This window comes from Schistocerca cancellata, chromosome 5 (assembly GCF_023864275.1).
Source record: "Schistocerca cancellata isolate TAMUIC-IGC-003103 chromosome 5, iqSchCanc2.1, whole genome shotgun sequence".
In the NCBI taxonomy this organism is placed as follows: domain Eukaryota; kingdom Metazoa; phylum Arthropoda; class Insecta; order Orthoptera; family Acrididae; genus Schistocerca; species Schistocerca cancellata.
The window spans coordinates 479887443-479905116 of NC_064630.1; the positions used below are offsets into that span (position 1 = coordinate 479887443).

The following is a 17674-nucleotide window of genomic DNA, read 5'->3' on the forward strand; positions in this document are numbered from 1 at the left end:
CAGAATATTTTTGTATAAGGCACTCATGGTCTTCAGTGTATTGTTGTAGGGTGACTACATTTAGTTTGATCTCTTACTACCATTTCTCTCAGTAAGAGCATTGTAATGAAAATATTTGTATGATAGTACAGATCTCAACGTATATGGGACTACCATATGCCTTGCTTGAAACAAATTTGTTCCATTCACCCAAAATACTTGCTTTTGACAACAGTTATGCCTACTTCCCTCTTTGCCCTTACGCTAAGGTGACAAAAGCCTTGGGTTATGGTACCTCCTCATCAGGCTTTCTTTTGCCTGGCATAGAGCAGCAATTTGACATGGCATGGACTCAACATGTAACTGAAAATCCCCTGCAGAAATATTGAGCCATGCTGCCTCTATAGTCGTCTGTAATTGCAAAAGTGTTACTGGTGCAGGATTTAGTGCACAGACTGACCTCTTGATTATGTCCCATAAATGTTTGATGGGACACATGTCAGGCAATCTGAGTGGCTGAATCATTCTCTTGAATTATTCAAAATGTTCTTCAAACCAATGATGAACAATTGTGGCATTGTCATCCATGGAAAAAAACATATTTGTTTAGGAACATGAAGTCCATGAATGGCTGCAAATGGTCTCCAAGCAGCCAAACATAACCATTTCTAATCAATGACTGGTCCAGTTGGACCAGAGGACACAGTCTACTCCATGTAAACATAGCCACACCATTATGGAACCACCTCCAGCTTGTACAATGCCTTTTTGACAACTTGGGTCTATTGCTTCATGGGATCTGCACCACACTCAGACCCTACCATCAGCTCTTGCCAACCGTAATCAGAATTCATCTGACCATGCCACTGTTTTCCAGTCGTCTAAGGTCCAACCAATATGGTCGAGAGCTCAGGAGAGGCACTGCAATGATGTCATGCTGTTGGCAAAGGCACTAGCATTGATCATTTGCTGCCATTGCCTGTTAACATCAGATTTCACTGCACTGTCCTAATGAATACGTCCCACATCGATTTATTCATATAGTGTTGCTTGTCTGTTAGCACTGACAGCTCCATGCAAATGGCATGGCTCTTGGTTATTAAGTGAAGGCCATCGTGCACTTTGTTGGCTATGGTGAGAGGCAATGCCTGAAACTTGGTATCCTCAGCACACTCTTGACTCTGCAGAACTGGGAATATTGAATTCCCTAATGATTTCTGAAATAGAATGTCTCGTGTGTCTAGTTCCAACTACCATTCCACATTCAGAGTCTGTTAATTCCTGTCATGCATGCAGCCGTAATCACTTAGGAAAGTGTTTCACATAAATCGCCTGAGCACAAACGACAGCTCTGCCAATGCACTGCCCTTTTATAACTCATATACATGATACTACCACGAACTGTATATGTGTGTTTTGCTATCCCATGACTTTTGTCACCTCAGTGTGCATTCAAGATAGTGCTTGCATTCAAGGTAGTGTTAATTGCGTTAACAGTGATACACAGCAGTGTAGATAGGTTTAGCAATGGAAGATTTGGCCAGTAATCACATTGTGCTGTGGAAAATGGCACATTTACACCCCAGTGAGTTCTTCCTGCTGTAAAGCCAACTATATCACAGTACTTGCATTACTCTGTGATTTGTATTTTACCTTTCGGTGTTTGCGTATCACAGACTTGTTCACTGTTGTGAGGACATTTTCACAGAAATAAAGTTAACTGGAACAACAAAATGACTAAATCATAATTATGTTATCACTCTAATCAGTTGCCAGAGGTTGCAGATTCCATATACCAAAATACACAGGAGATATCCCTGAATGATCTCCAAAATTTTGGTGGCAGATTTCAGATTCCCCTGCATAATATTCATGAAGGTATATAGTTACATTAGAAACAGAAGATAAATTTTGTGCTTTGCATTCCTCTAAATTGCAAGTTATCTCATTAATCAAACAGTAGAAAATCCAGGAAGGATTGTAACAATATTATGAAAAGGAAAGTTGCTACTCACCATATAGGGAAGATATTGAGTTGCAGACTGTCACACATAAAGCTTTCGGCCAGTAAGGCCTTACTGGCCGAAAGCTGTATGTGTGATAGTTTTTTATTGTGCCCATCAGCAACATAGTTTTTTATTGTGCCCATCAGCAACTCAGCATCTCCACTATATGGTGAGTAGTAACTCCCCTTTTCACAATAAAGTTATCTCGTTACTGTGCTGATATGCTCTTTGAAGGGCAAATAAAAATATTTATTATTTTGTACAAAATACTCCTCATCTTTGACATAGGTCATCCACAACTGTAGTTATATTTGATTAAATAGCAGCTCCAGATGCATGTAATGTATTTATTTTCACTAAGTAAGATATGTTTTTTATATAGCTGGAGCTGCTATTTAATCAAATAAAAATGTTGACAAAGTATGCGTAATATGGAGTTCTTATATTCTGTGCCCTTAATGGGGTTAAAAGCTAGAAACTCTTAGCCTACTTGTTGAGATATTTGGCAATGATCAGCATTTCATGTGAATATTTCCTGTCTGAAGTGGTTGATTCGATATCATTGGTGAAAGCTAATTTGGAGATATGTCTGACTTGGCTTCTGAATTGGGCATTACAGGTTATTTCACAATCTGACAGCTATTCGCACAAATCTTCCAAGTGGATTTACAGTATTGGTATGTGGATTTACAATTTTGATATGGATTATGCTATGTTATTATATGTCAGGGGCTTCTAAATTAAAGTGCTGAATGGTTATTTGTGCTATTCGCTCAAGAGACTCTTCTACTCAGGAAATTTTAATCAAAAGTAATCAGATTTGCAACTTATTTCAGTAGAAATTGCTGATAAATAAATGTGAATCTCAAGACAGGATCAAATGTAAATCAAAACTGTTAACTAGGGAAAAATTGCTATGATTTTTATAATTAAATTTGAGTGACTTTTGTGCATCGTACTTTAAATGAGAAATAAATCTCAGTGATTACCTGTCATGTGCCTTTGTGTAGTTTGATTTGTATATTGTAGAGAGGATGATTATGGAGAAATTTAACTTGGCATGCTCCCATTCCCTTGTTATCTCCTCATATTGGCTCACTGTTGTCTGTAGAATAACTGCAATTTTTAAGTTTTACTTATCACTGTTTCTGCGTATAAAAGACATCATTCTGGTAACATCTGAATTCTGACGTCATAAGCTTTCTTCTAAATTTCCATTTCTATTTATTCAGATGTATTTTCTTGTTTTAATTTGATGGGACTAACTCATGTAATTTTTCTTTATAGATGAACATTGAACATGTATTTTTGCAGGATGAGCTCATAAATCAGCATTTCCTCAGCATGTCAGTAATTCCATTAAATTAATGTTATAGTTAAAAGAGGAGATAGGCTGGAATTTTATCATTGGGGAGAATACTGAAAGACATAGCCTTGTCAACCATGTCAGTCTGAAGTTTGTCATTTGCAGTTTTTTAATTTTGTATAAAGAAGAAAATACATTGTTTTATCAGTGTCTTTAGAAGTGGAATAGAAACTTCAAATAAGCTTAACTCTTATGTGAAAGAGTTCAGTATATCAGTGTAGCAGTATGTCACTCGACTGTGACTAAATGTATTTTCTTCATAAACTAGCTCAATCTTTGTGAGATACTATGCGTATTATTGATGGCAGACCTCAATCAAAGGAAAATTCAGTTAAAGTTAAAAAAGAGAGATAGAGATTGCTCACACTGTGACAGCCATTACTGTGATTTGAAAGTGGGTTGTTTGATAGTATTTCAAATCATAGAAAATGCAATAAAACAGCAGACCATTTATTGCAGATAAATTTACTGCTTAACAATGACATTAAAAAAAGTCATCCATCATAACATCATCAGCAAGGCATGCTCAAATGTTTCACAGAAGACTGATAATTGTTAGGAATCTCATGGCAGATTTGTAGTGATTTACCCTCAATTTCACCCTTGGAATGAGTTAACAAAAATAAATAAATAAATAATCAAGTTGAATGACAGGCATAGACCTTGCAGATTTTCAGAAAAAATGAAATATCTCAGAGATACAATGTTCAACAGTGCACTCTGAGCTGTCTCCACTAAGGTAAAGACACACAGTTTCCCATATCACAACTAGAGACAGTTGAAATTGTATTTCCTGCTTCCATATACTGTACAACCAATAATTCCAGTAGTGATATTTTGCAGTTAGCCTGCAAACTTGAGCCGGATAAGACGACCAACCATCCTGCCAAGTCGAATTTTATCTTCGTTGATGACCACACAAAATCTGAGTGATAATGACAGTTAGGGATTGGTAAGTGTTTGAAGAACTCTATGATGATTTGCATGGATCTTTCAGAACATTCTGGTAGAGTACATGTGCCTGTACTGAGGACATGGTAGGGTTTTGGACAACGATAACAGTGGAGGTTCAATTGCAAGCAGTCATTGCACAGTGGGGGAGGCGCAATTCAGAAACTGAAGGCTACTCACAAGCAGAACTTCTAAGCTACAGCTAACAAACCTGTGAATTATACTGTTAATAAGATATGCCTGTAAGACAAATAATTTGACAACTCTGATAGTTGCTTCTAGCAGGGGAAGTGCACAGCTCAGCAGACAACAGCATACTAAGGTGAGTGCCCTTCAAAACAAAGAAGTGGACTTTTCCAGTGTTGAGAACGAGAATGCGTTTCTGCGCAGGTGCCAAGTTATTTTACACTAGCCCTACATGCACTTTATCATTCACACTGTGCAAAGAGAATGCCACAGTCACTACTGTTTCTCCAAAATGACCATCTTCTCTCTGAGTGTTTCATGATTTGACTTTTTCCAAAGTCTCATAGTTTTTTAAGCATTTGTCATACATATGTTTGTTATATTGTTACTTGCTTCTAGATGAACTCAGTTACATAATGGTTGTGTCAGGCAGTTACTGGGTTTTATGTCACTTATTTTTAAGGATTATCATGTAGCCTCTTTAGGTAACTTCTTACTTTATGTATTCATATTAGGAAGAAAGTAGCTACTTTGAAAGGTTGAAGCAAGTGCGCCTAGTTTCTGCAGAAACACTTTGTTATTATAGTGTGACTCCTCTTTATGACCAGTGTCTTAAAAATTGTAGCCATTCAGTCCCCAGAAGGATAAGAGTGCAGTTTTATTCCCATTCAGGAAATTTGTTATCTCATTGTTATTTTCCAAATGTAAAACTTCCACTATAATATTTTACTATGCTTCATTACCTCCTGGTATTCTTTGTGGTCAGGTCGACATCTTCCAGTAACTAATAACATGAAACAACTGAAATATTTGTCTACAAAAGCAGCATCACAACCCTTGTCAGAATCTGTGACTGCACCAAAGACAGCAATCCTTATGCTGAACATGGGTGGTCCCAAGACAACAGATGAAGTCCATGACTACTTGCTTAGAATAATGACAGATAGAGATATGATTCAACTGCCTGTACAAGGGTAAGTAAGAAAGTGTATTTCTGTGTTCTGCAAAATTGTCAGGAAATTATGTGCTTTTTGTCCTAGGTTAGAATAGTCTGAAGTGGAGCGTCCTTCTACTATGGAGATTTTTGTTCCAAGTTAGCCTCAATAATTTTACATAATTAAATTACTTTTACATCTTTAAATTTACTGGAACACATAAGTTGATGAAGGATTCACCCTTCCCATTAAAGATAGTCACTGCCTTCCAGAATAAGAATGATAGGCAAAATGTTCATGACAAATAAGTAGACAAAGTATTAAGTGAAAGTCTTTGGTTTTTTTACACATTATATTCACTCTGTTCCCCTAGATTGTGTCAAAGAAAAATACAATACGTTTTAAACAATGATACAGTCATTACTCTCCCTGCTCTCTGTATAAAATAAATAGTTAAAATGAAATGCTGGTAGAAAAAGAGCAGCAAGGGGGTGGGAACAATGCACATAGATGATGATTAGTAGTTGTAGGGGAGGAGGAGGGTAAAGTAAGATAAGCCATCACAACATACAACTGGAACAGCACAGGTTACAGTTAATATGCTAATACTGAAATTTGTGCAAAGGTCATTCATTTTTGAAGTCTCCTGTGCTGCAGTTGACTGTTTCAGTTCCAAGAAATGTGCTTGGCAGTGACACCAGTTCTTGGTAAAACATGCAAGTTTCACCTTGCTTGGTCTACTAGGTGGGACACCAGCCGTACACTTGTTTAGTTTTGTGCACCAGTTATACTGAGGTAGCAATGGGGTTGACATGAGAGCATTTCTGCATGATGATTTTGTATGTAAGGTAGGGCCAAATGCAAATTGGTGTGTGAATATTTGCAGCTGGATTAATGAGTTCAAACATGAGAGAAACTCTTGAAGATGAAAGTTGGTTAGAATGCTAAATGAAACATGGTTAGCTGTCAAAAGGTGATGCCCAAAGTCGTGAATGAACACTATAACAAAATCCTATTGAAAGACCTGTCTCAAAACCCAAAAAAAATTGACTGTCAGCAGCACCAAAGTTGACATCCAGACACTTGTGCTCAACACAGAAACATGAACTGAGGGTAGCAAGCCAAAAGCAGAATTACTAAACTCAACTTTCAAATATTTATTTCTAAAGGAGGATCCAGGACTACCTTCTCAGATCGGTTCTTATACCACTGCATGTGTGAATGATATAGATGTTGTTGTCAGTGGCATCAAGAAACAGTTGAAATTGCTGAAATTGAACAAGACCCCAAAATCGAGTGGACTCCCTTTCAAATTCTGTCAGACTTTGCTGCTGAGTTAACCCCTCCTTTTAAACAATATGCATGATAGATCCCGTCCATCTCAGCAGCTAAGTGGTCATGGGACTGCTATGTGGAGAAGCCAGATTCCATTCCTGTTGATGCCAGAGATTTTCTTTGATGGAAGGAGTGATATGATGTGTATTCAACCTCAAGGTGCCAATTGAGTAGCTTCTTGTGTGATAAGTGGCAGACCCAAGGCCAAGGAAGCTGACAAAGGTCAGGAGAGCTGTAGGCTAACCCCATACCACATCTGAATGGTGCCATTGGCAGAGGATGTCATGACAGCCAGTTAGTACTGAAAGGCCCATCAGGGCCAATACACGGAGTTGAAATATAGCCATAAATCGCCCAAATAGAAAACTGTGGCCAGTAATTGGGAGATAGCACACTGGTCCCCCTGGCACCTCCTTGCCCTCGAGGCAGAAAACTGTCCCCAAAGGAGGAAAAAATTAGCAATGATCAACATCATGAGGATGCAGAATGCAATTGAAACCACTGCATCGAAGGTACACAATATGGATCGACAACGGAAAATACAACACGTAATTGGAAAATAGTGTCATTTTGTGCTGTCCATTGGCAAAAAATTCTGGAATAGTTTCCCCATTCACATCTCTGGAATGGAATTGCCAAGGGAAAAGTGATCATGAGCAACACTCGAAAACCAATGAAGAGGTAACATTTTATGAATTGAAGCATGCAATTTTAGAAACCTAAATATGGAAGGAAAGATAGCAAATGTGAAAAGGCCACAATTAGATGCAGTAGAAAAGAAGAGAAATATAGGGTAATATCAACAGCAGTAGAAAATTATATTACAGGTGTAAGATTTGTTATGAATAGGAAGTTAGGGTAAAGAGTGAGTTATTGTGAACAGTTCAGTGATAGTATTATTTTCTCATCATAAGGAATAAACAGCCAGCATGCCAAAGTCAGAAGCAAAAAATGGAGGGGGGAGAGAGAGAGAGAGAGAGAGAGAGAGAGAGAGAGAGAGAGAGAGAGAATCATAGGTTTGGTGATGAGGATACAGCCTTGGTATCAGGAATAGGAGAAGCAAAAGATTCCTTTAGTTCTGCTATGTATATCAGCTGGTAATAGCAGATAAAGAATCACACGTCAGGAAGCATCAGTGTGTAAAGAGGGCTACTGACAGGTTGAGGAATGTTGGTTTGTGCCTGAAGTTCTCTGAGGCTGTAGAACTGTGATATGAAAAACATAGCTGACAGTTCAAGTTAAGAGAAATTAACAGCCCATAAAAGGACAGTCATAGATGTTGGATACATAAGTGCAGGTCAAGGAAGGTAACTGAAAGAAACTGTGGGTCACGGAAGAAATATTTCACTTGATTGGCAAAAAAAGGAAATACAAAAATTTGCCAGAAGAAAGAAATAAAGCAATATAAGTCACTCAGAAATGAAATCTACAGAAAGTATAGAGAACCTAAATGGAAATGACTACAGGATAAATCAAAAACGAAACAATTATCAGGCCAGATTCAGCATATAGAAATGTCAAAATAATTTCAGTGAAATTTAAGGTAAAAATGCCAAATTAAAAGTGCAAAGGAATTCCACTGTTAAACACAGAAGAGAGTTTGGTTATCTGGAAAGGGCACACAGAGGGTCTCTACATGGGGGAAGAACTGGGTGTTGATTTGGAAGACATAGGGGATCCGATGCTAGAATCAGAGTTTGACAGACTTTTGTGGTGCAGAAGGAACAGATCACATTCTTTAACAATTTATTAAATCACTGGTATAAGTGTAATCCACTTGATCATATTGAAGTTAGACTGTAGACGTACTATCAGAAAAATATCATCTACATAATCCCTAAGACATAAATGAGAAATAAATGCGAAAACTATCACACAAGCAGCTTAACGACTCATGAATCTTATAAATGATTTGCCATCATATATACGAGAGGCAGAAATAATTTTCTTTGTCCACAATGTGAGTGCTACAATCAAAATCAATGGAGAAGCATTTACTCTTCAAAATGTAAATAAAATTTTCTTGAAAATTAATGATTGGTTCTCTGCAAAAAGACTATAGTTAACTAAAACACAAAACATGTAAGTCTGTACTGCATGAGGCATGATCACACTATTAGAAATAATGTGTAAGAATAAATAAGAATAAATCAAAAAATGAGACAGACTATTGTAAATTATTAAGTATTTATATAGATAAGAACCTGAACTGGAATGCACATTCTGCAAATCTTCATAAACATCTAAGCTCTGCAGCTTGTGCATTACAGATTGTATCAGATTTTTGGAGAGGAAAATGTCAAAAAGTTGACTTTCATTCCTATTTTCATTCACTAATGCCTTATGATGTCATGTTCTAGGATAGTACATCACTGAAAAAAAAGAAGAAGAAACCTATTTGCTGTACAGGAATGTGTAATATGGATATATGTGGTGCTCACTCCAAAACCTCTTCTCAGTATGCCCAGTTGTTTAAAGAGTTAACTACATTTACTTCCTTAGGAAATATTTTTATGCATATGAACAAAGAAATACACTCCTGGAAATTGAAATAAGAACACCGTGAATTCATTGTCCCAGGAAGGGGAAACTTGATTGACACATTCCTGGGGTCAGATACATCACATGATCACACTGACAGAACCACAGGCACATAGACACAGGCAACAGAGCATGCACAATGTCGGCACTAGTACAGTGTATATTCACCTTTCGCAGCAATGCAGGCTGCTATTCTCCCATGGAGACGATCGTAGAGATGCTGGATGTAGTCCTGTGGAACGGCTTGCCATGCCATTTCCACCTGGCGCCTCAGTTGGACCAGCGTTCATGCTGGACGTGCAGACCGCGTGAGACAACGCTTCATCCAGTCCCAAACATGCTCAATGGGGGACAGATCTGGAGATCTTGCTGGCCAGGGTAGTTGACTTACACCTTCTAGAGCACGTTGGGTGGCACGGGATACATGCGGACGTGCATTGTCCTGTTGGAACAGCAAGTTCCCTTGCCGGTCTAGGAATGGTAGAACGATGGGTCCGATGACGGTTTGGATGTACCGTGCACTATTCAGTGTCCCCTCGACGATCACCAGTGGTGTACGGCCAGTGTAGGAGATTGCTCCCCACATCATGATGCCGGGTGTTGGCCCTGTGTGCCTCGGTCGTATGCAGTCCTGATTGTGGCGCTCACCTGCACGGCGCCAAACACGCATACGACCATCATTGGCACCAAGGCAGAAGATACTCTCATCGCTGAAGACAACACGTCTCCATTCGTCCCTCCATTCACGCCTGTCGCGACACCACTGGAGGCGGGCTGCACGATGTTGGGGCGTGAGCGGAAGACAGCCTAACGGTGTGCGGGACCGTAGCCCAGCTTCATGGAGACGGTTGCGAATGGTCCTCGCCGATACCCCAGGAGCAACAGTGTCCCTAATTTGCTGGGAAGTGGCGGTGCGGTCCCCTACGGCACTGCGTAGGATCCTACGGTCTTGGCGTGCATCCGTGCGTCGCTGCGGTCCGGTCCCAGGTCGTCGGGCACGTGCACCTTCCGCCGACCACTGGCGACAACATCGATGTACTGTGGAGACCTCACGCCCCACATGTTGAGCAATTCGGCGGTACGTCCACCCGGCCTCCCGCATGCCCACTATACGCCCTCGCTCAAAGTCCGTCAACTGCACATACGGTTCACGTCCACGCTGTCGCGGCATGCTACCAGTGTTAAAGACTGCGATGGAGCTCCGTATGCCACAGCAAACTGGCTGACATTGACGGCGGCGGTGCACAAATGCTGCGCAGCTAGCGCCATTCGACGGCCAACACCGTGGTTCCTGGTGTGTCCGCTGTGCCGTGCGTGTGATCATTGCTTGTACAGCCCTCTCGCAGTGTCCGGAGCAAGTATGGTGGGTCTGACACACCGGTGTCAATGTGTTCTTTTTTCCATTTCCAGGAGTGTATTTATATGCCAACACACTGGTAATTTACAGGCCTACTCAATAAAAATTACTAATTATTTCTATTCAAGTATTCCTCCTAGTATGGAAGAAATTGTTGAGGAGAAACATCTTTAATTTTAAAGACCCTGGTGGTATCTGGCAGACATTTCATTTCCTTTCGTAGATTGTCAAACAGTTTTACAGCTGCCTATATTATATCACCCCTTTCTGTGCTAAGGCTATATTCATTAAAAGGTAATCAAGTTCCTTTTTCTTTCAAGTGTTATACTTGTGAATATCTCTGTTATTCTCAAACTCAGATGGATAGTTGATAATGAATTTCTTAAATAAATAAATATACTGTAAGGTTTTGGTTAATATTTCCATCTGCTTAAAGAGATTCCTGCAAGATGTTTGTGAGTGAATCTCACAAATAATTCTAATTACTTTCTTTTGTGCAATGGATACTTTTAGCCTAAGTGAAGAGTTACCCTAGCATATTATCCCATAAGACATTAGTGAATGAAAGTATACTAAACATATTAATGTACTGACTTCTGTATTCATAAAGTTGGTAATTATTCTTATGAAAAAAGTAGTAGAAACTGAACCTTTTAGCATGTCTGCTATATGGTTTTCATCGATATGCACACCTAAGAAAGCAGTTGCTGGCTTTGCCATAAAGTCTTCATCAGCAAAAAAATTCGTTTATCTCAGCATAAATCATATTAAATTTTTTTTAAATCATATTAATGCAGCAAAACTAAAGTACTTTCAGGAATGCATGACATATTCCTACAATCTGTTGTTCACACTTAGCATATAGAATATGCTAACATACTTGGTGTTAATGATTTGAAAACTAGCATGCCTACTGGTTAAATATTAAGGTTAAAAGTTTATTGTATTGTAACTGCTAAGAAAATGCACCACGGTGGTAAAGTCCTTGACAGCAGTGGTAGAAAATCACTATCCCATCTATGACCAATTTTCACCAGATAGAGACACTGTCCTTCAGAGGGATTGATGTACCAGAGGCAATAATGCTAAACGTATAACTGCACCAATGAAAACAAATATGATGGACAGCCATATAATTTGACCCTTGATTATAAGCAGTCTCCCCAAGACTCTTCACAAAAGAAAAAAAAAGACCATTAAATAAATCCAAACTTTCTAATTTTCGTTTTTTGTGATCTTATTGTATAAACGGAACACACCAGTTGACCGATGCTTGCATTTATATTTAGCATATTATTGTGTTAATGAAAAGACTTTGATGGTGGGACACATTTTTTCATAGTGGCTTTTAAATTTTGATAAAGAGGTGTACCGGAAGGGAAAAAAAATCTCCCTCCCAATAGCCAACTGCTCCACTCACAGACAGATTCCAGTAATTTAAAATGTAGAAGAGACATAATTACTTCTCAGCATGTATAACCTTTACAGCTATGTGAAACAGATATGGACAAGAGATTACAAGGCAATTACAAGATCAGCATTGTCAGTAAGAAAATATATATATTTAAAAAAGCTTTGTCTTTAAATATGTCTGTATATGTGTGGATGGATATGTGTGTGTGTGTGTGCGTGTGTATACCCGTCCTTTTTTCCCCCTAAGGTAAGTCTTTCCACTCCCGGGACTGGAATGACTCCTTACCTTCTCCCTTAAAACCCACATCCTTTCGTCTTTCCCTCTCCTTCCCTCTTTCCTGATGAGGCAACAGTTTGTTGCGAAAGCTTGAATTTTGTGTGTATGTTTGTGTTTGTTTGTGTGTCTATCGACCTGCCAGCGCTTTTGTTTGGTAAGTCTCATCATCTTTCTTTTTAGATATATTTTTCCCACGTGGAATGTTTCCCTCTATTATATATATATAGACACACACCTAAATGATGTGACTTACCAAATGAAAGTGCTGGCAGGTCGACAGACAGACAAACGAACACAAACATACACACAAAATGTGGAATGTTTCCTTCTATTATAACTATATATATATGAAAGATGATGAGACTTACCAAACAAAAGTGCTGGCAGGTCGATAGACACACAAACATACACACAAAATTCTAGCTTTCGCAACCAACGGTTGCCTCGTCAGGAAAGAGGGAAGGAGAGGGAAAGACAAAAGACAAAAGGATATGGGTTTCAAGGAGAGGGTAAGGAGTCACTCCAATCCCGGGAGCGGAAAGACTTACCCTAGGAGGAAAAAAGGACAGGTATAAACTCACACACACACACACACACACACACACACACATCCACCCGCACACACACAGACACAAGCAGACATTTGAAACTCTTTGCCTTTACAAATGTCTGCTTGTGTCTTTGTGTCTGCTACCCTCTGGCTCCTACCCTTGTAACCGCCCCCGGTGTAAAACCTGTCCCATGCACCCTCCCACCACCACCTACTCCAGTCCTGTAACCCGGAAGGTGTACACAATCAAAGGCAGAGCCACGTGTGAAAGCACCCACGTGATCTACCAACTGACCTGCCTACACTGTGATGCATTCTATGTGGGAATGACCAGCAACAAACTGTCCATTCGCATGAATGGACACAGGCAGACAGTGTTTGTTGGTAATGAGGATCACCCTGTGGCTAAACATGCCTTGGTGCACGACCAGCACATCTTGGCGCAGTGTTACACCGTCCGGGTTATCTGGATACTTCCTACTAACACCAACCTATCCGAACTCCGGAGATGGGAACTTGCTCTTCAATATATCCTCTCTTCCCGTTATCCACCAGGCCTCAATCTCCGCTAATTTCAAGTTGCCGCCACTCATACCTCACCTGTCATTCAACAACATCTTTGCCTCTGCACTTCTGCCTCGACTGACATCTCTGCCCAAACTCTTTGTCTTTAAATATGTCTGCTTGTGTCTGTATATGTGTGGATGGATATGTGTGTGTGTGCGCGAGTGTATACCCGTCCTTTTTTCCCCATAAGGTAAGTCTTTCCGCTCCCGGGACTGGAATGACTCCTTACCCTCTCCCTTAAAACCCACATCCTTTCGTCTTTCCCTCTCCTTCCCTCTTTCCTGATGAGGCAACAGTTTGTTGCGAAAGCTTGAATTTTGTGTGTATGTTTGTGTTCGTTTGTGTGTCTGTTGACCTGCCAGCACTTTCATTTGGTAAGTCACATCATCTTTGTTTTTAGGTATATTTTTCCTTCATGGATTGTTTCCTTCTATTAGGGAAACATTCCACATGGGCAAAATATATCTAAAAACAAAGATGATGTGACTTAACAAATGAAAGCGCTGGCAGGTCGACAGACACACAAACAATGTGTCTATCGACCTGCCAGCGCTTTCTTTTGGTAAGTCACATCATCTTTGTTTTTAGATATATATGTATATACATACAAAAGTACACTGCAGCCACTGTAGTGTACCAGTATTGTTCTGGCCGGTCTTACAGTTTTTTTTTTTACTCAGGGATAACTGACAGTGCACCTCAGGTAAGCCTAAATTTCTCTCATTTCATTAGCCATGATAATTATGTGAGATTTATATGAGAAAAAGTAATATCGTTGTTGCTTCATCTTGGAAAACACACACACACACACACACACACACACACACACACCACTACTGTTCTGACCACAGATGGGCCAATTGGGCCTGACCAACCGCTGTGTCATCCTCAGCCAATGGCATCATCTGGATGCAGTATGAAATGGTGTGAATCATCACACCACTCTCCCTCCTGGTGTTGGGTCAGCAGATGTGGGATGCGACTCCTCCTTATTCAACTAGCTCTTCAGCTCAGTTGGTATCATGATGCTGAGTAGATCCCATTCCAATACTCCCACCACGGAAAGTCCCTGGTAGTGGCCAGAACTGAAACAGGTCACCTGCATGGCAGTCAACCACGCTCTCAGAGTTTACATCATGTAATGTCTTTTCTACAGCATCTCCTATTCGAATTGTTAATTGATAGTCTCGCACTAACTAATCAAACATGTAATAGACTGATGAAGGAGACTCAGTAATCATTAAAATAAACAGAAAGCTTCCAAACCTGGTTGTTTTTATCTCCAGAAAATCAGTGGGATAACTGACTGTAATAAGTCATGTAGAAATGATATCTGGCCATAGAAAATGGTGTGTGTGTGTGGGGGGGGGGGACACTTATTCTACTCGAGAACTGACTGTAAAAGTATTTAAAAATTGCATAGAAAAAGAAGAGTGAGTTGATGATATTGAAGTTTTCCCTCATAGAGAAAAAAACAGTAAAGTAGTTCCATTATAATCAGGGGAGTGAGAAGGGGGAGGATAACGATGGAGAACCCAGTCGTTCTGTGTGATATTTGGATTGCAGTCTAAATTTCCAGGTTTGATGTTCTGTTTGTTGGAGAGCGGCTGTATTATCCATTTTTAGTTTATTAACCTATGTGCAGTAGTGTTTCGTATTTTTATCTGTTAACATTTTCTGTAAATTGAAAGGTGTTTAATATTTGTTATACTGATAATTTTTAATGTACAATCACTCACTCATTATTTTGGTAAGTGCACTAAAGATGACAATGTAAAGTAAACTATTTCTTATCATCATGATCATGATCACGATTATCATCATCATCATCACCATCATCATACACCATTAGCCATCACAGTTTGTGCAGTTAATAGCCATTGATGTGTCTGAACTGGTTCATTTCATAATTCATTTAAAAGAAATTTATATGTTTAACAAAGTAACATAATGGTTTTTATTTTTTCAGAAAGTGGAAACTGCCATATAAAACTGGAAGCACTACACTTCATCATCCATATGTTTATTTATTTGGCTCCATACGCTTTGTTTTCTAAATTAATACAGATCTCATTGGTAGTTCTATTTGATAATGTATGATATAATATTTTTTCATTGCATTTTAATTCAAACATGTATACTCTCTTCTCTAAGATAAAAGTCTTTTTATAATTGTTTAATTCAAGGAGCTTCCCCAGAATTTGTTACATAGTTAGAAATTAATAACTAACAAAATCCAGTAACAAAATTAATTAATTGGGCCTATTTCAGTAATGCCCATGATAACAATAAACTATGATTATCTTTGCTCCCATATTGTAATTGGTCTCCTCTTGTTATATATAAAAAGTTATATTTCTAAATTTGCCTTTATTTTCCAACCCACTTTGGGACAACCCAATAAAATAAGAAAATCAAAATGCAATGGATACTAGCTTGTGAGAAATATATATAAAGAAGACAAATTGTAGATATTATGGGGTTACATTTGTTCTGTATTGTTTTATTGAAGAATTTAATGATGATTTATTTTACCAGAACATTAGGTCCATACATTGCCAAAAGAAGAACGCCTGAAGTGCAGAAGAAATACAGTGAAATAGGTGGTGGCTCTCCAATTCTAAAATGGACAGATCTGCAGGTAATGAAAACCCTTAACCTCTGGTTTTTTTAGAAGATGATGACATGCAAAATATAAGATATACAGAAAATAGAGACCTATCAGTGTTAGAGTATCTCTATTAGTTTTTAACTAGAATTACAGGTTCTCAATATGGGTGCCATTTGTGACATGGCAAAGATCAGTATGCTCATACTTTTTTGATACACTTGCCACCCAGTGCAATTATGACATGTTGCATATTATGAACTTGCAACTTTAAAAGATGCTCTATCCATTGATGTTGTCATTTTTGTGTGTATCTTGTAGTTTTCAGCAATTGTTTTGTGAAACCATAGAGGTACTTAAGATTTACCCTATATTATCAACAACTTGGAGTTGATTGAAATTGGGCTCACAGAATAAAAAATAAATAAAAAAAAACCTGAAATTTTGTTGTTCATTGCAGAGAAATTAATAATTGTATTACATAATAAATTATTTATTTCCTCTAGCATATAATGATTGTATTTAAAAATGCATGATGACTTTGTTAAAACTGCTTCGTTTTATTTCAGGGAAATTTATTATGTAAGAAACTTGATCGTGTGTCACCAGAAACTGCTCCGCACAAACATTATATTGCCTTCCGATATGCTAACCCTCTCACAGAAGAAACTCTGGAAAAAATAGAAAAGTAAGTCCAGTGTTACAAGTGAAACATCATTTTCTCAGAAAATAAATTTTTACTGGCTGAAGTACGAAACAGTAAAAATTGAGTACAGGAAATGACACAGAAGATAAATAGTGGATATATAGGCACACTTGAAAGAAGTCTGTCTGTCTACGTGTTTCAACACACACATATAGATGTACTAATACTATAAAAAGAATTGAACTTAAAAAGTTGTAAATTTTTCCAGTTTTTTAAATTTGACACATCATTCATCGGCAACTGCCTTTCATCATTTTTTGTGATTTTCTATTATTATTGTTATTATTATTATTTTTTCCTTTCTCAGACATTATGTCTGGTTAAAAATGGAAAGTGACGCGGACCTTGATCAAGCGTGACTTCCTTTTAACTTTACAGTATATGTTACATTGCATTTAGGAACTTTCGGGTAATTGAATATGTAGCAATAATTACAGATTTCTGTAGTTGTATATATACTTTGGATGTAGCTGTATTGCATTGATGTACTGGTGGATATTGTGTGGTATGACTCCTGTAGTTGATAGTGTAATTGGTATAATGTCTACTTTATCCTGATACCACATGTCCTTCACTTCCTCAGCCAGTTGGATGTATTTTTCAATGTTCTGCCAGTAAATCATGGTCTTTCGTTCTCTTTCCCCACAACATTATCTGTGCGATCATTCCAGTTTATGTTATTTGCCGTTGCAATCGCTAAGTATTTAGTTGAATTCCCAGCCTTTATATTTGCATGATTTATCATGGTAGCTGGAATTTAGCAGATTTTTATTAGCACTCATGTGGATTATTTAACAGTTTTCACTATTTAAAATCGCTTGCCACTTTTTGCACTACACACATATCTTGTCTATACCATTTTGCATGTGGTTTTGGTCAGCTGACAAGGCAGCAAAT

The 17674-nt window shown here is 38.4% G+C and overlaps 2 protein-coding genes across 2 annotated transcripts in view; one reads left to right on the top strand and one right to left on the bottom strand.

The window, feature by feature from the left end:
* LOC126187485 (L-seryl-tRNA(Sec) kinase) overlaps positions 1 to 17674 on the bottom strand; it is a 115088-nt gene that overhangs the window by 35151 nt on the left and 62263 nt on the right. The gene's annotated exons all lie outside the window — the stretch shown is intronic.
* The window catches only part of LOC126187484 (ferrochelatase, mitochondrial), a 68717-nt gene that overhangs the window by 1312 nt on the left and 49731 nt on the right, over positions 1 to 17674 (top strand). Inside the window, exons 2-4 of the mRNA XM_049928591.1 lie at positions 5255 to 5462; positions 16002 to 16104; positions 16641 to 16759. Of these exons, the coding sequence (XP_049784548.1) occupies positions 5255 to 5462; positions 16002 to 16104; positions 16641 to 16759 (430 nt within the window). The remainder of the gene's footprint in view (positions 1 to 5254; positions 5463 to 16001; positions 16105 to 16640; positions 16760 to 17674) is intronic.